The 19,299-nt window shown below is 36.3% G+C and overlaps 1 protein-coding gene across 4 annotated transcripts in view; it reads right to left on the bottom strand.

The window, feature by feature from the left end:
- Nucleotides 1–221: 221 nt before the first annotated feature.
- The window catches only part of KCTD3 (potassium channel tetramerization domain containing 3), a 53,690-nt gene continuing 34,612 nt past the window's right edge, over nucleotides 222–19,299 (bottom strand). For 2 of the 4 annotated variants that reach the window (XM_023248104.2, XM_045048466.1), the window contains 8 exons: nucleotides 18,313–18,400; nucleotides 18,071–18,187; nucleotides 15,238–15,408; nucleotides 11,062–11,217; nucleotides 6,946–7,042; nucleotides 3,255–3,439; nucleotides 3,030–3,168; nucleotides 222–1,994 (listed from right to left, as the gene is read on the bottom strand). In XM_023248104.2, coding sequence (XP_023103872.1) covers nucleotides 1,436–1,994; nucleotides 3,030–3,168; nucleotides 3,255–3,439; nucleotides 6,946–7,042; nucleotides 11,062–11,217; nucleotides 15,238–15,408; nucleotides 18,071–18,187; nucleotides 18,313–18,400 — 1,512 coding nt within the window. In that variant the 3' untranslated portion in view covers nucleotides 222–1,435. The remainder of the gene's footprint in view (nucleotides 1,995–3,029; nucleotides 3,169–3,254; nucleotides 3,440–6,945; nucleotides 7,043–11,061; nucleotides 11,218–15,237; nucleotides 15,409–18,070; nucleotides 18,188–18,312; nucleotides 18,401–19,299) is intronic. The other 2 variants (XM_045048465.1, XM_045048467.1) reach the window with 1 other exon arrangement.

The raw sequence follows: 19,299 nt of genomic DNA, 5'->3' as shown, positions 1-19,299 counted from the left end.
AAAAATAAATAAACGTTGAGAAAGAAGGGTATGGAGAGAATTACAAATCCTTGGTAATATGGAAATTATGCTCGGCCAAACATTTTCCCTCCACGATAACGTACATTAGCTTCCACGCATGTTCCCTCCCCCTTTCTTACTGCAGGAAGAAGACATGAACAACCACATGCAGGTGTACTTCAAACAGGCCTTCTATTCCCTAAATAACCAAGAACGCATAGTCTTATTTAATCGTTTTTATTAGACTTAATTGATAAATAAATACAAGAGAACTGTTGTGAAATCACGAGCAATAAACTTTAAAGAATTTATTTCAGCTTCACTCACTTCTATTTCTTGGAATGGGAATATATACATTATTCACCAATAAATGCTTAATGCTTTAAATTTACAATTACCCTATATGCAGAAACTTGAAAATGATGCCAATTAAAAGAAAAAAGTACAAAAATTTGTCTTTTGTTCTTACAATTCAAAGTATATTTTAAAATAATACTTTTACAGCAGCCAAAACCTTTAACCAAAAATTGAGAACTGCGATTACATAAGCTTAACAAAATGGCCACATTCTAACTTGATTATCTTTGTTATTAACAGTGGGGGAAAAATATGGTGTATCCTAAATAAAACAAGGCAGGCTAACAACTAGTACAGCTTCCCTTCTGGGCACTCAAAAGCTCGATCCTGGATTATTATTTTTACTTCACCTGTTCAAACACAGACAACTGCTCCAACTTTAAAGGAAGTTTAAATGGATGTTGGGTATTTAACATGGATGATGCTTGGTAAAACTTAAGAACTCCAAAAATGAGAATCAGATAATGACCCACAATTAAAAAAAAAATACCCTAAGGGACTGACTACTATAGTGTTATCTGGTGTTCGACATCAATAGTGTTTTTTGAATTAGATGATATTTTTTCACAAACATAGCACCTCATTAAATATCTGGTAAACACCTGGCAATCACAATAAGTGTTGGGAGACTAAATTCCAAAGAGAATTAACGTGATTCGCTTAACATAACATTGCAAGACAAATCTCAAGCATTATCAAGGTTAGGAACGCACTGTTGGTCCCTGTGCCCTCAAAGGATGCTCACCTATTGTGGGCACTATCTTAGTAAGACTCGGTACTTTGCTTCCAAAATCTGGAGAGTAACGAAATATTGACATGGACTCTTTTTTTTTTTTTTTTTTTTTTTTTTACAAACAATCTGTTAAATGTACTTGTAAAACTAAAAAAACTTTCCAAAAGGTCAAAAGAGATATAATTATTTTCTCTCCTTACTCCAGGTAATTCTGTTTAAAAAGATATTGAATGAACTCCAGTTTTAATTTGCAAAGTTTTGGTGTAAAAGCTAATGTACTGAAATCCAGTAAAGTGTTCAACTTCTGTCTAAATTAACAAAACTACCATTCATTTTGGTGAGTTCTCACAAGCTGTACTCTTGACCTGAGGAATCACTCTTTTTGTGCCGAGGAGACGGAGTGGTCTTTGTAGGAGACGGGGACGCAGTACCAGGTGAGTCAGTTCCTCCATCGGAAGTACTTGGTGATGATGCCAGATACGGAACTTTCTTTCTTCCAAGGAATCCTCCTCCTTCAAATCCCCCTTTCTTCCTTAACTCCATTTTATTTTCATTTTCTTCTTCTGATGACCTTTTCTTAGATTCCAGACCTTCAGCTACTTTATGCACTTCCAATCCACTATCTGATTCTCTCAAACTTTTTACTTCTGTTCCAGGAGACTTTCTCTCCGATACACTACATTCCCCCGTTGCCCGCTTTACTTCGGCTTGTATTGGACCCAAGTTACCATTTTCAGGGACGGCTCGTTCTACATTTCTGTTCAAATTAACAGTCTGGAAGTCCCTATAACTGTGAAAGCTCTCAGTCCTCCTTGCTCTTGCTAACAAAGGACTCTCTCTGTAAGGCCTCATGGAACCATAAGTAGCTGCTTCGTGGACAGTCTCATGGTGCTGGAGCTGAAGGCTGAAATACAGGTTTTATAAAAAATTACAGTTCAGATTACTTTCTGGGATTTTTCAGGGGCACATCTCATTAACTAAACTACAATGAAAAGGTATTATTTAAATATATAAAGAATGCCTATCCTCATTTCTATATATAAAAATTCACCTAAGTACTCTATATATTATGGATTAGTGTGTGTGTAGGTGTGTGTATGCTTATCAAATCACCAATGCAAATAATAACATACATATATTCAGTGAATCTGAATTTCTGAATAGCTGAAAAATGCTGGGGGAGGAAAAAAAAACCTTTCAAACCAATATGGAACCAGTATAATTTAGTCTTTGGTCCTGAATCCAAATTTTGGAATTTTTAAAAATGTGGTAACCAGAAGACATACAATGCTCCTGTATCGGAAGTTCAGAATAACCAAACGTAAGCTTACACAGATGATGTAATCGCTTCAATTAATATCTCCCTGAGGCAACAGGAACAAAAAATCCACACACTATTCAAGGTGACATGTGTTTTTTCCATCTCCTTTGAATGAACTCTTGATCACATAATAGGCAACCAAATTGGCAGCAATTCACAAAGTAAATTAAAAAGAAAAAATGGTTTTTAAATTTTTAAAGTTTATGTATTTATTTTTGAGAGAGAGAGAAAGAGAGAGAGAGAGAGAGAGAGAGAGAGAGAGAGAGAGAGAGAGAGAATCCCAAGCAGGTTCCACGCTGTCGGCACAGAGCCCAATTCACAGCTCGAACTCACCAACTGTGAGATCATGACCTGAGCGGAAATCAAGAGTTGGCCACTTAACTGACCAAGCCCCCAGATGCTCTGGAAAAAATGTTCTTCTATAAAAAGAGCCAGATATACTTATAGATGAGAAATTTAGTAAAATGTTTTTAAAAAAACTGAGTCAACAAAGTCAGAATTAAAAATGTGCCTTGAAAAATGATTCTTTCAACAACTATGTGATTACAGTATCTCAGCCAATTTTCCCAAGAGCAATCAATTCAACTTATAAATACAATTTACGACTCTTTAACCTACCTAGAATTTGATTCACGGAGACGGCTGTGCTGAACCACAGAAGTTGCTGGACTGATGTTAGGAGTAGCACAGCGAGATGTGCTCAGGTCACACTGATCCAGTAATTTGAGTAGCTCTTCTTCAGTCGGACCACCTACATCTTAGGAAAACACACGCTCATTTTATCATCACTTCTGTCAAAAGCTTATTACCCTGCGGACAAACAACTTCCCACATGGAACCTACCCTTCTCTTCACTTTTGCTAACCATATCCATCGCCGTGGTCAGATCCCACATCTGAATGCTGCCATTTGTATGGCCTGTGAATAGGTAGCGCCTTGGCCTTGAGCCCATCCTACTGGATCCCTCACATTCTCTCACTGTAAATGAGGATATTGTTGTACAGTCAACAGCCTGGATCTCACAGATTCTGCAAAAAATATTGTATAGTTGTAAACCACGGGGGGCAAGTAACATGTTGCAATTCAGATTTTCGAAATTGCTTATTAGCAAATTAGAGTTGACTATTCTATATATTTAAAACAGATCTAAAAAGTTCAAGGCAAGTCAACAGAAATAAGATTCAAGCCTTGTTTCTTTGAGTCTATAGAAAAGGCTGTTATAAAACAACATATTTAAATAATTATGAAATAAAGCAAATCATTTAAGTCAACCTTAAAAACAGAAAGAACCTTGATGGGAACTAATTCTTGAAAAGGAAGTTGTAAACTAAAAAGGCAGAAACAAAAGCAAGTAGGCATGATACTGGAAAAGATCTTGAGAAATCATTTAAAATCTATGTGGAAATTCAAGTCTGAAACCGGGAAAAAAAAATGTACAGGTGTATGGAGAGATCTAAGTAGTATCCTCCATTAAGATAAGATTCTTAACTTTTTTAAAGGATTTTTATAACTATTTCACTGATTTTCATAAAGGACAAAAGGACCTAGAAAGAGCAATTATCACTTACATTTGACAAATAAAACAAACAAGGAATAATGTCAGCAAATGATTTGTCAAAATCGTGTAAAAGTTGACTGACTTATGCTTGACTGAATTATTTACCCCAGACTACTTCAAAACGAAGAGGCTTATTGAATGAATGAATGAATGTATGTATGAGTAAGTAAATAAATAGTACCAGGCAAATGCAAAGTCAAAAAGTAAAGGAGGGGTGCCTGGGTGGCTCAGTGGGTTGAGCACCTGGCTTCGGCTCAGGTCATGATCTCACCGTTGGTGAGTTCAAGCCCCACATCGGGCTCTGTGCTGACAGCTCAGAGCCCAGAGCCTGCTTCAGATTCTGTGGCCCCCTCTCTCTCCGCCCTACCCCTGCTTGTGCTCTGTCTCTGTCTTTCAAAAATGAATAAACATAATAAAACAATTTTTTTTTTTAAATAAAGGAGGAAGGGGAAATACCATACTTATCAGTGTGGGAAACACAGAATATGAAGCATAGCTGAGCCTCCTGGCAAGCATGGATAAAATGATGAGGGGAGAAGGGTTAATTACTGGACATCCACATATAGTGATAGAGGCTATCCTACTCTCATTCCCAACCAAAGGGAAAAACTTTCAATATTTTACCACTGTGTATAAAGTTTATTATAATTTGTTCTGTAGGCATTATTTATCAGATTAAAAAATCTGTCCTTTATTTTAAGCACTAAGATTCTTTTTTTTTTAACCATAAATGGGTGTGAAACTGTGAAATGTTTTTTCCTCTTCTTAACATAGTGAATTTACATTTTTAGTAATACCTATAAATTGATATAAAATATTTTTAAAATCTAAATTACTGTTCACATTTAAAACCAAATAAATCAAAATAAAATGACACAATATAAACCTACGTGCTTGAAAACAAACATGATTTTGCTTTTTGTTTTTCCTATGGGCTAGATTCCTTAGAATTGCTTCTTCCTTTAAATGCTGACAAGGTTTTTTCCCTGCCCACCTTCAATAAAACCTTTTCATTTCACTTCTCAGTATTAAGAAACTGAACGAATTTTACTTTTTATTTTTTTAATTTTTTTTAACGTTTATTTATTTTTGAGACAGAGAGACAGAGCATGAACGGGGGAGGGTCAGAGAGAGAGGGAGACACAGAATCTGAAACAGGCTCCATGCTCCGAGCTGTCAGCACAGAGCCCGACGCGGGGCTCGAACTCACGGACTGCGAGATCATGACCTGAGCTGAAGTCGGACGCTTAACCGACTGAGCCACCCAGGCACCCCGAAACTGAACAACTTTTAAACAAAAACTTTACTTAGCATTAGCCTCATAAAGGGATTTTTTTTTTTTTTAATGCTTATATATTTATTTTGAGACAGAAAGCGGGAGCAGGGGAATGGCAGAAAGAGAGGGAGAAAGAGAATCCCAAGCAGGCTCTGTGCTGTCAGTGCAGAGCCCCATGGTGGGGCTCGAACTCACCAACTGTGAAATCATACCTAAGCCAGATCAAGAGTCAGATGCTTAACCTACTGAGCCACCAGGCACCCCATAAAGGGTTGATTTTCTATTTAATTCTACAAAGTATTTTTTTAAACATTTATTTATTTTTGAGAGAGAGAGAGAGCGTGAGCAGGGAGGGGCAGAGAGAGAGGGAAACACAGAATACGAAGCAGGTTCTAGTCTCTGAGCTATCAGCACAGAGAATGACGCAGGGCTCGAATTCAACGAACCGCGAGATCATGACCTGAGCCGAAGTCGGACACTTAACCAACTAAGCCACCCAGGTGCCCCCAAAGTAATTTCTGATTATTTTTATAAATATAACTCTTCCTGTGGAATCGTGAATTTAAAAATTATAACATTTGTTCTGTCATGCAGAGACTGTAGATGATAACACACTGCCACTGTTTAACCTAACAGAGGGGGGAGGACATTAGAATTGAACAAGGATATGAAACACATTGTCAGAGGCTGTTATGCAGCAGTTTTAATACATGTTTGACGGCACCTTCACTAATATGCAGAGAAAATGATGAATCATGGTGATTTATAACATTTCTCAAGATAATAATCTGATCTCTAACTACATTACAGGCTTCTAATACATTTTCTTAAAAAGAAAAAGGTAACGAAAGTAGTTTAGTACTTAAAAATCATTCTCTAGAATCAATTCATTTAACACTTGCTGATGACTATATGCAATGAACTTTGATGGAAAAAAAATTTATCATCTCCAAGAGTTTGTTCATTAACATATTAGGAAATGAGAAACCACATGCTGAAGGGGAACAAGAGCGGTAGCATTAGTAACATTAGTATGAAAATCCATAGCCTTAATGACTACTAGGTATGAATTCCACCTTTTTCACTTGTTTGGCATGCAAAAAAATTTGTTTTTATAGAAGAGAAATGTACACGTCAATCTGTTTGAGGTTTGAGGCCATATATAGTAATTTAAAAGAAGTACAATTTCACTCAAATGTTAAAAGTAAGGGGAAACTAATTTCTATTGGGCATCTGTTACTGTCTGGGACCACGAAAGATATTTCATGTTTTTAACTCATTTTATCTTAATGACATCCTTCCAAGGTAGTTGAACCTTATTTTATAAAGAAACTGGGGGCTCAGAGAAACAAAGTAACAAGTTGAATTTACGCAGCTAATAAGAGGAAGTGCCAAAATCAGAATTTAACTCAGCTGTCTGCCATCAAATTCATGGGTTCTTATTGTTATATCACCCATCCACAGTCTTCTTAACTGTCCACAGGATCAGTGAAAAACCTTAAAAAAAATCCTAGAAGATTAAGTACTAAATATACTGTCTTAATTTTAAGCTAAAAAGATCCAAGGTAATGACTAGACTTCTTTTTTCAACAATTTGCTTCTGGTAGTACTTTTTATCAGTATGTCAAATTACACGGTTTTGTTTTTGTTTTGTTTTTTTTAAAGACAAAAGTGACTTCTGAATACAAATAAAGTTTTACCTTTTCCCAGTAGATGAGAGTCTTACAAACAGTTTGTTGGTGATGGGAACAACTTTCTGGATAAACACCTGTTGATCATCTCGTTCTCCAAAAGGCCCTTGGGTCAAAAAACAGACAATGTCAAAAGAAGTTAACTGAAATCCATTGGTTTCACTGAACAACAGAAATGTCAATACCAAAAAAAAAAAAAAAACGGCATTTTTCACACCTGTCAACACCTGGCCTTATAGTCCACATCCCAGTCAGACAGAAAGTGCAGTGCTGCACATACTCCAACTTGCAATAAACATTTTTTAAAGAAATATATAATATTTCAAATTCTATTTTATGCACTCAGCCTATTAAAGCTGAAGGCATTAATGTGCTGAAGACTATACATTTCCAGCACTAGTACAAGACCTGTTAAAATACAGGTTCTACATCTATCATCTTTGAGAATGTGCGCCATTTCTTATAACTTCAGAAAAAGTACACATAAATAAAATTAGTTTATGTATGGACTTTACTCTTTCTTGAAAAACCAAATGCAGAATCTTAAGAAATAAAGGGTGACTTCATTAAATAGAATTTAATTGGGCGCCTGGGTGGCTCAGTCGTTGAGCATCCAACTTCGGCACAGGTCCTGATCTCATGACTTGTGAGTTCGCTGGCTTCAGATTCTGTGTCCCTCTTGTGCTCTGCCCCTCTCCCGCTCATGCTGTGTGTGTCTCTCTCTCAATAGTAAACATTAAAATAATAAATAAATAGAATTTAATTAACTAGAAGAAGCCTGTTGTATCCCACAAGGTTTTCAATGTAAAAAGAAAGATTCTTGTACCCTAATGTTTATAGCAGCACTTTCAACAATAGCCAAATTATGGAAAGAGCCTAAATGTCCATCAACTGACGAATGCATAAAGAAGATGTGGTTTATATATATACAATGGAATACTACTTGGCAATGAGAAAGAATGAAATCTGGCCACTTGCAGCAATGTGGATAGAACTAGAGAGTGTTATGCTAAGTGAAATAAGTCAGGCAGAGAGAGACAGATACCATACGTTTTCACTCATAGGTGGATCCTGAGAAACTTAACAGAAGACGATGGGGGAAGGGAAGGGGGAAAAAAAAAGTTACAGAGAGGGAGGCTGGCAAACCATAAGAGACTCTTAAATACAGAGGACAAACTGAGGGTTGACGGGGGCTGGGGGAGAGGGGAAAGTGGGTGATGGGCACTGAGGAGGGCACCTGTTGGGATGAGCACTGGGTGTTGTATGGAAACCAATTTGACAATAAATTATATTTAATATAAAAATAAATACATAAATGCTAAAAAAAAATAAAAAATAGATTCGATTATTTTTATTTTATTGTACTTGGCAAAGCAGGTATATGGCTCATATATTTTAGAAAGATTCTGAACATTATAAAAAATGTGTTTCATGAAAAATTAAAAATTCTAGCAGTTCTTGTTTCTCATCATACTCATTAGCTAAAATAATACCAACTCATTGTTCACAAATGTATGTGATATAGGATACAATTTCATCTTAAGTGAATCATACCTAATTAATAAATGCAACAATAACACCTTTATCAGTTAGCAAATACATTATGGTTACTATGTGCCACAGTAAACGCTCTGCACATAACTCATTTTAATCATCATACATAAGGGATACACTATTATGATCTCCATTTTACAGATGAGAAAACTAAGGCACCAAGAGATTAGTTAACCAAAGATCTCAGAGGTCCTACCTAATGGAACTGGAGTTCAAATCCAAGATGTCTGGCTCTTCACTAAGCTACGCACTTGCTCAGTTAGTGGACAATTTTCTCAAGTCTAATTCTATTGAGATGAAATGAGAGTCCTCATTCAATAACCCGTAACCAAAGTCAAAATAGTATTGATGGATAAAAACTAGAAATAAGGATTCTGGGACCGTATCTTCCCTCCCCTCAAACTATCTTCATGTGAGATGCTCACGTAGCTTAACTCTTTGTACCTCAATTAATTATCCACACCTCCCTTCCTTAAAGTTTCTCCAACTCCTCTCCCCAAATTGGCTCTTTTCTTTCAGAACATAAATATCCTCAGGTCTCTCCTATCTCCAATGGGGAAGAAGAGAGTAGGGAGTCAGAAAGATGGCCTTTGAACCTTTTGCTTTCTAACTAGATCCATTATTTCTTTCTTTCACGGTTGCCTCCAGTATTTATTCAATTGACCACTGCAATCTAGATTCCACCCATACATAGAAGCCTACAGACACTGGACTTTCTATTCCGTTCCACTATCCTGAATGTCTCTTAAGAAATTTTTTTTATGAGAACTATAAAGGAAAAAAAAAATCTCCCTGCCCTCTTTCAAACAGTTTACAAGGCTGTTGTAATTTCTAGGGCTGTTTCTAAACATCTTTTCTTTCATATTATACATGTCCTCCCTGATCTGACCTCTGCCTATCCACTCAGTCTCATGCCCTGCTATTCTCACCCACATACCACCAATTAATGACTTTTCTGACATTTTCCAAATTTGCCAGGTAAGACTTCAACCCTTACCCATCCTTCATGTCTCAGTTCAAACATTGAGACCTCTACTAAGTGTTCTCTGAACGTCAGTTTCCACCAGTGTAAGTGGGGAATAATATCTTCCTCATACAACTATCAAGAAAATTAAATGAGACTGTATGTCACGATTACCCAGCAAGCAGACTAGAACTATCTCCCCTTGGTGTTTTTGCCCCATGCGATTGTTTGCTTTTTGTTTCTACTGGTCACCACACTGTGACTGGAGGTTCACCGCAGTTTTTTTGTTTTGTTTTTTTTCTTAAGATTCCTAATGCTTGGAGCAAAGGTACTCAATAAAATTCTGTGGACGCTACAACTCAAACCTGCACAATGTTACTGTCAATTAATTGTATCTCAATAAAACAAGCAAGACATTTGTTGAGATAAAACTAAACTTACAGTGCCTAGATCACAGAGAAAACTGGGTCACAGAGCAATTGTTAAAATCAACAAAGCTGAGTGTTTCTTTTTCTAAAAATACTAAGACAGTCATACTATAATTCTCATAAATAGCTTGTATTTTTTAAAGATAACTATTTTAAAATCTTTACTGTGAGAGCATATTCTGGCTGAACATACATTTAAATGTTTCACATAAAACAATTCTAATAAAACAACTCTAATGTACTCCTTTCTATCAGTGCTATAATTACTGCTTATATAAAAAAAAAAAATGATCAGAAAGGCACATGGGTTAATGAACAGGTCCCATAGAACTATTATATACAGTGAAGATACAATGTACAGAATCTTCCAAAAAGACAATGATCTGTCTCTGTGAAGACTGCACATATGTTTGTATGTGTGAGTATCCACATGCGCACGTGTCATATGGTATATAGAGGGACAAGTCAAATCAACTTTATATACTTTTGTGCTGAAATCAGAGCATATCAATGGAGATATGCTTATTATTTCCCGATGGCCACTGCAATGCCATCAAAACAACTATTAGCACATAACACCACCAGCCCTGCTCTAGCTTCAACTTTTATTTTCAGGGGCACCTGGGTGGCTCAGTCAGTTAAGCATCTGACTTTGGCCTAGGTCATGATTTGCAGTTCTTGAGTTCAAGCCCCGCGTTGGGCTCTGTGCTGACAGCTCAAAGCCTGGGGCCTTTCTTTTCAGATTCTGTGTCTCCCTCTCTCTTCCCCTCCCCCACTCACGCTCTATCTCTCTCTCGCACTCTCAAAAATAAATATTAAAAAAAAATTATTTTCAGATTATTAGCAATAAAAGAAAACAACCTTCATGTTTCAAATGTGCACAGCTATCATGGCTTTTAATCATAAACAAAAGTGGTTAGCATTTGGAGATATTATTTAAAAAAGGAAATGATAAATAGACGAAAATTTGCTCAACTTTTTAAACAAAAAATATGCTACAGTTGGTGAATTTATAGAACTAAATAAGAAAACACACTAAATTTCTGTTTTAAATGAGTTTCAAAATTGAAGTGAAAAGTTCTATTTGAAACTCATTTTTAGGTTTCTCTTTACAGTTAGCATACTACTTTTGCATTGCCCACAAAGTATTTGAAAATGCCCCCAAATTATCCAGCCCACCTATGTCGTTTCCAGAGGAATAGCTTCCATGACTTTCTGTCTCCTCCAGAGACAGTATCTTGAATGATGCTAAAGGAGTAGAACCTGGCTGAGTAGAGATCATTCCTCTGAATCGTGTTACTGTCCATGTCCGGACATGATTATTATCTGCACACACTAGGAAAGAGAACATAAAAAAAGTTGTTAAATATAGATTATAAGAGCTCCAACAGGGGCGCCTGGGTGGCTCAGTTGGTTAAGCGTCCGACTTCAGCTCAGGTCATGATCTCACAGTCCGTGAGTTCAAGCCCCGCGTCGGGCTCTGGGCTGACAGCTCAGAGCCTGGAGCCTTCTTCAGATTCTGTGTCTCCCTCTCTCTCTGCCCCTCCCCTGCTCATGCTGTGTGTGTCTCTCTCTCAAAAATAAATAAAAACATTAAAAAAAATTTAAAAAAAAAAGAGCACCAACAATATCACTGTTTTTGTGTGTAACTTTTTAAACTGTGATCTATATTAAATAGATCATAGCACGTTTTGAGTGGCAAATGACGTATTTTATCCTAAAATTACACTTAATCTGTACCTGGCCAACAAAAATGAAAGAACTGAATATAATTTATCTTGAGGCAAACATAAGGTATGTAAGTAAATCTATGGGTCCTTACAAAAGTAGCATGTAAAGTATAATTGGAGGAAATGTTTAAAAAAAAATGCATGCAAGATAAAAGATGCTATTATTCTGTTCTGTGACTAAACTACAGAGTAAATGAGTTACCCAGCCTATTTTTCTTCAACCATAGAAACTGCTTCTGCTTATGTTACTTAAACATAAACAACCTAGATCAGGAGTTACTGAAAATTTATGGACACAAATTACATTTGTCAAAAAGCTTGTATCACCTACTCATAGTTATATTAAAGAAAATTAAGATAAAGTTAAGAACTATTTTATAGTTTCATTTAAGAAACATACTCCAATTAGGTTTTTTTTTAATGTAAATAATATTAAGTGGATACATATTAAGGTATTTCCTACCAAGTACCCTACCTATTGTTTCTTGATCTGAGGAACTACTCCTTTAGAAAATACAAACCAGCAATTGATATTGTTAATGCAAAAAAAAAAAAAAAAAAAAGTACTTTCGTGGCATGCCTTAATAAAAAAGTGTACTTTTTAATGGAAAAGTACAACTTATTCAGTTTTCAGAGAATGTGCTATTATTAGCAATGAGCTATGAACCCATCAGTAAATACTAGGAAAGTATTGAAACTTTCTTATAGATACATCTTTCTCACTGGGTAAAATGCCACAGCTGCATATTTTAAACAAAACTTTAGAAATTTAATTTTGACAAATAGTAATAAAAATTCAAAGTATATAGGTGTTATATTATCTAACAAAATTCTCCTATCTCAGGATGTCAGTTTCTGGTGAAAAAGGAGACATTTAGTTCTAGGCTGCTTTATCAGCTTCATGGAAAATAATTTCCTATTTCACTAATAAGGTTACTAGGATTCAGAAAAATACCTTAAAAAAAAAAAAAAAGAAAACATCTTAAACACTTTTAGTTGACTCAATAGGCAATTTAGTTATTTTGTTAAAAATAATCATTACAATTTTAAGACATGAAAACTAACACTATAGGAAAAAGAATGTCATTACATTCATGTCAATATCCACCAGGTGGCAGAATGATGTAATGGAGTATACATAAAATACTCTACATTTGTAGCTCAACTGGACATTTTTCTTGACAAATTTATTTTAAACCTACATGAAATATTTGATGTTAAATGCAGATTTTACGATGTAGTTCTTTGGCGTCTCATCCTGCAATAACATCGTCACCATCAAAATAACAGCAATTACTACTAAGTGTGGTCATCACAATAGCCTTGCAAAACAGTCTTATTTTCTCACAGGATCAAATTACCTCATTTTACATAACATTTATTCAGCATCTTGTATGTGTCGAGAAGTATGCTAAGTGCTGAGAACAGAATAAACAAGCTTCTGCTGCTGTAAAACTTACATTCTAGAAGAGGGGGACAGATGATAAACAGGCAAAGAAATGATCAAGTGAAAAGTCCACAAAGAAAACAAATCGAGAGGAGATGATGACAGAGAAAGTGACCTGATAGAGGTTTAGGCTGGGTGGCCTCACTGAGAAGGTACTGGAAATGGGACCTGAATGACAGGACAGCTGCCAAACAAATATCTAGGGGCAAAACATTTCAACTAAAAAAAACGAGTGCAAAAGTTCTGCGGCATTTCTAAGAAATCGAAAGCCTTTAAAGGGTTAGCGTATTGTGAGCAATACGTGACATGAAGCATAGGGAGGAAAAGAGGCCTGAAAAGAAGACCCGTAACAGGAAGAACACTACTAGTTTATTTATAATACAGTAGGATACAGCAGGATACCGTAAGAAGCCACTGCGAGTCAGACATGGTTCACATTTTTAGAAGATCTTTCTGGATGCTATGTACCATAAAGAACATGTACCATAGAAAGGCAAGACAGACGGGCACCCGGGTGGCTCAGTCGGTTGGGCATCTGACTCTTGACTTTGGCTCAGGTCATGATCTCATGGTAAGTGGGACTGAGCCCCACGTCAGGCTTTGTGCTGACAGCATGGAGCCTGCTGGGATTCTCATTCTCCCTCCCTTTTCGCCCCTCCCCTATGTACCCACACACATGCTCTCTCTCTTTCAAAACAGATAAACATTTTAAGAAAAGGTGAGACAAAAACAGGCAAAACAACTCAGCTCTGTGATCTAGGGGAGAAATGATCTGAGCTACCAAGTTGGCAGCAATGGACACCGAATGGTCAGATTTGTGACCTAGGTTGAAGCAAAGCCAGAAGGACTTACAGACAGATTACACATTTGTGTGGGTGAGAGAAAGGAAGGAATCAAAGGGGATTCTTGGGTTTTCAGCTTGACGAAATAAGCAGATGGTGATGTTGTGTACTAAGATGGCCTCTGAGAGAAAAATCAAAAGTGCCATTTACCCAGGTTAATTCTGACGTGTCTCTGAAACACATGACCAGAGAGACAGGCACTGGACATACAAACTTGGAACTGTGCGAATGGTCACAAGTGGACAGTCTAGGAGTCACTGGCATATAGATGATAACACTCAAATCTGCAGGAAAACTACAGACAAGGAAGAATGGAGAATCTAGGAAAGAGCTCTGAGGCAATCCAACACGTAGTCATTGGGCAAAAGAGGAGGAACGAGCAAAAGCATGAGAAAGACTCTTCAGTGAGGCAGGTGAGTTGCTTTATGAGAGCCTGAAGAGGAGACTGATTATTTCAGGGAGGCAGAATTATACTCAAAACAATCAGACTTTATACTCAAATAATTAGATATCAATAAAAACATATCAATAAAAACATACTCATCCACCCACACACCCACCCACCCACCCATCCATTCATGGACAACGTACTTTAGCTCCATTTAGTGTTTAATCAGACTGGAGATGAGTGAAAGATGCATCACCTTTTAATATTATGTAGTCTTCATATAAACAAACTTGATAGATGAAAATGATGCTTATAAAAAGTTTAAGTTAGGCAGGAACTGATCTACAAAAGATTTAATGTGAGAGCAAGCTCTACTGACACACCTGACTCAAAATTACATTAAAATGAAGCCTTTTTGAAATCATCATACACAATGAACCTCATCAATGGAATTTTACTGTGATCACTATGCTCTGTGTCACATATCTGCATCATTTTGAATACAGTATCTAATTAGTGTTTACATTAAAAAAAACTTTATGACTAAGAAACAACTCACAAAAATGTAATTCTCTTCAAGTAATCTCTTTATACATTCTACTAGTTTTTAATATTTTTAGAAAATGATCAACAAATACACACATATATCTACAACTTTAGCTTTAAATCTTAAGAAAATACAACCAAATTTACATAAAATTCATACTTGGAAAACTTCTCTATTCCATCTCAACAGGATTATAATAAATATTTTAAAATAAAATGTGCCATGAGAACAAAATATTAGAATAGAAAATAAATAAAAGATACGGTTAACTCTTCCCCAAATTCATATATAAATACATGTGTATATACACATTCTTTCCATTTGTAGGAGTGTGGGAAATTACCCACAAGGCAAGGCTGCACATGAAGCACACTCCTCGCCAGTACCTAAAATCACTTTACCTGATACAAGATGCTTCTCAGATAGCATGATTTTTGTAACAGGGCTTCGATGAACTGTGAAAGTCTGAAAAAGCTGAGGGCCCGAGCCCACCGTCTCTGGGTGCTGAACAATCACTCGCACAGCTCCGGAGCTCGTACCGTAAGCAATCTCAATCCAGTTACCAGACACACCTGCACGAGGTCAGAAGTGGAAAGGCGGCGTATCAGATGATGACAGAAAGGGATAAAAGAGGCAGTGCTTTTCTGAGTCCCCAGATCCAGCTGAGCCCAGAAACCCTAAGACCTCTCTGACCAACTTCGAATCATGATTTCCTTTACAAGTCATTTCCTAACCCTCACTCCCAGGTAAATCTGTTCAACCCTCCCCTGGACTATATGTTATGCTCTAGCACAGCAACTGTAACAAACCAATCCGCTATTTCCAAGTCTATCTACCTCTATTCGTTACTGAGACAGACTGAATCACAGTCATCCTTACAGAGTGCCTGAGACACAGCAAGTCCTCAATAGATGTTTAAAGAGTTAGTAAATCTGACATGCTAAGAATACCACTGACGCAACACAGTATTCCTAAAGGAATATTCCATATTATTTCTAGTCTATTCATAGTCTAGTCTAAGACCATGTTTTACTTATTTTAAATTTTTTTATTACTTTTTAAGTTTATTTACTTATTTTTATTTTTTTATATAATTTATTGTCAAATTGGTTTCCATACAACACCCAGTGCTCATCCCAACAGGCGCCCTCCTCAATGCCCATCACCCACTTTCCCCTTTCCCCCATCCCCCATCAACCCTCAGTTTGCTCTCAGTATTTAGGAGTCTCTTATGGTTTGTCTCCTTCCCTCTCTGTAACTTCTCCCCCCGGTCTTCTGTTAAGTTTCTCAGGATCCACCTATGAGTGAAAACATACAGTATCTGTCTTTCTCTGCCTGACTTATTTAATTTTTTTTTAATTTATTTTTTGAGGGAGAGAGAGAAAGAGACAGAAAGAGTGTGAGGAGGGGAGGGGCAGAGAGAGGGAAACACAGAATCTAAAGCAGCTCCAGGCTCTGAGCTGTCAACACAGAGCCCAACATGGGGCTAAACCCATGGACCGCGAGATCATGACCTGAGCTGAAGTCAGATGCTTAACTGACTGAGCCACCCAGGCGTTCCTACTTTTACTTTTGCTATATTATTGAATCTTTCTTGAATAATCAAGTATATACTATTTAACAAATTCAAAATACTTAGCTCTGAAACAAATACACCCATTATATTGCTTACATCATACTTACTTACTACGGTGTCTCTTCTAATCACGTACAGCTCATCATGTGAAGTTCATCTGTGGCTTTTTTAAATGAATGAATGAGTGAATGAATGAATGAATGAATGTGTCCAGGGGCACCTGGGTGGCTCAGTCACTTAAGCATCTGACTCTTCATTTCAGCTCAGGTCATGATCTCATGGTTCATGAGTTTGAGCTCAACATCGGGCTCTGTACTGACAGAGGCTGCTTGGGAGTCTCTCTATCCATCTCTCTCTCTCTCTCTGCCCCTCCCCAATGTGCGCGTTCTCTCTCTCTCTCTCTCTCTCTCTCTCTAAAATATATAAATAAGCATTAAAAAGGAAGAAAAAAAAAGTGCCCAAACTATACCACATATTTAAAGACAGAATGGAATTCAGTGAACTATGTACTTAAAAAGGTTCACAGAGAACTTCTTGGCTTTAGTAGTTATCCTTCCTGATTCACCCAAAAACATCTGAATCAAAAGAGAAAGAACATACCATAGGAAACACTTCTCATAACCTAAAAAGTGACTCCATTCTCCCCCTGCCATTGCAAAAGAAGTTTTCTCCTCCCTTTTTAATTAGATTTAAAAAATGTACATCTCATTCTAGAGCAGAGGTGAGCAAACTTTCTGTGAAAGGCTAGATGGCAAATATTTTAAACTATGCATGCCATACAGTCTGTCATAATCATACAACTCTGTCAACTGTTGCCCAAAGCAGCCAATGCAATATGTAAGACCATCGATAAAAAGGGCAGTTTGCTGACCCATTTAGCATAACAGTTGAAATCCTACTATAATTTTAAATAAAATCATCTGCATAAATTAGACTATTTATTTCACATTAAAGATAATGATTTCTTTCAATGAAGTCAATAAAATGATGATTTAACACAAATAACATTCAAATTTATTAACATTACTGGACACATGTTAATATTTCCTAGAATTCTTTTCATTTAAATTTTCAACTTTCCATTTATGTTTATCTTTCAATCTAGAATATAAAAATATAAAAAAATATAATAAAAATCCTTAATTTACAGATTTAATTTCATTGCAATGGCCTTTGAAAGATAATGAAAGCTACAGATACTAAACCTCCAAATAAAATGTCTTTTCCCATAACTTAAAAATTTCCCAAGGGAACAAGACAATAACCACAAGAGATTAACAGTCTAAGAGCCTTCTTGCTTTCAACTGAAAAAAACAAAAGCTTCTAATTTCAAAACAAAATAAGCTAGGGTAAATAGGAAGGTCAATGTGCAAATTGTTTTTTTTTTAATAATTTTAGTCAATACTATTATGATATGACTTAAATATAATTCAGAAGAAGAAAAGTTCTAACTTCCCATCTCAACTTATGCTTGCTTAATCGTCACGTTTAACTTTAATACATAACAAATATGAACTGTAAACTAATAGAGATGATACTCTTAGAACTGCAGTTCTCAAAGAGAAAGGACTGGATTCGTTTTAGCATAATAAACCAATAAATAAACATAAATTCTCAGAAACGGTCAAGAATTTATCAGAACGCTGCCATGTACTAACTTGTTTTGGGTGTGAGGTAAACACTCAGCGCAGTAATGGCATCATTTGAAGGATCGTGATAAAGCTCGGTTACAAGAAGATCATTATCTTTCATTCTCAAAGGAAACTTCTGCATATCTAAAAAAACCCAAAAATTTTAAATAATATTAAAATAGTGCATCTACTTAAAACTACAGAAGGCAATATTTTATTTTTAAAAACCGATATAAAACAGGACCAGGGTTAAATGCCCATAAGCTTACCGATGTAATATATTGATCCATTGTTACATCCCAACAGAAGGAATGAGCCAGCAGTGTCGTAACTGGTTATAGGGACAACATCTTGAACCTGGTGTAGGAAGATTATTAGATGTTAAATATTAATAATTTGTATTTACTGCTCAATTTCCTTAAAAATTTGACACTTTTAACAATAGCAACGACAACAAAACTCACTAGGGGCGCTTGGCTCGCTATATCAGTAGCGTGGGCGACTCTTAATGTGGGTGTTGTGAGTTTGAGCCCCACACTGGGTGTGGAGATTACTCAATGAAATTAAAAAAACCAAACCACTAATATCTAATTTAAATAGGGCTTAGAAAATTACTTTCTTTAGTTCCCACAGGGAACTGTGAAGAGCTGTCAATACAGGTCCTTTTAAAGCTTTTTAAAAAAAAAAATGTATTTCCAAAGGCAGCACCGTCCTATCAGAATTCCCATGGATTATCTCTTTTCTCTGCAAGTGGTTGTGAGCTCACAGCACGCATTAAAGTTGAAGGCACATTCTGACCAGGTTCCTTCTTCCTCCTTCTCTCTTCTATAGAAGAGATTAAATGGCCTGCCTAAATTCATGTAGTAAGGGACAGAACTAGAAAACAGACTGATCGCCAAATAGCACTTGCTCCCTTGATAATTTATCACCATGTCTTTGACAAAATGGTAATCTCTATCTTCATTCTGCTGTAGACCCCTGTTTCCTAGGAAATGGCAGGACAAAAAAAATTCCTTTAAGTTTTTGTGTTTTCAAGTACTAGAATAAAAAAGTCAGCTTCCCGAGCAAATCAGTCTAGTTAAAAATTAATAACTGCCTGTATTTGTGCTACAAGAAAAGCAAAGGGCACAATTTTACTAGAAAACAAAGCAACAAACAAAAAATGTTTTTTAGAGCAGTGGCAATAAGATCAAAATAAATCTTCCCTATGCATAGCCAGGTGAGAGTCACATGAAACTTCACAGATGACATTTAAA

This window comes from Felis catus, chromosome F1, assembly GCF_018350175.1.
Source record: "Felis catus isolate Fca126 chromosome F1, F.catus_Fca126_mat1.0, whole genome shotgun sequence".
Taxonomy (NCBI): Eukaryota; Metazoa; Chordata; class Mammalia; order Carnivora; family Felidae; genus Felis; species Felis catus.
Note: the sequence above shows the minus strand (reverse complement) of the source record. Positions and strands in the feature narration are given on the sequence as shown.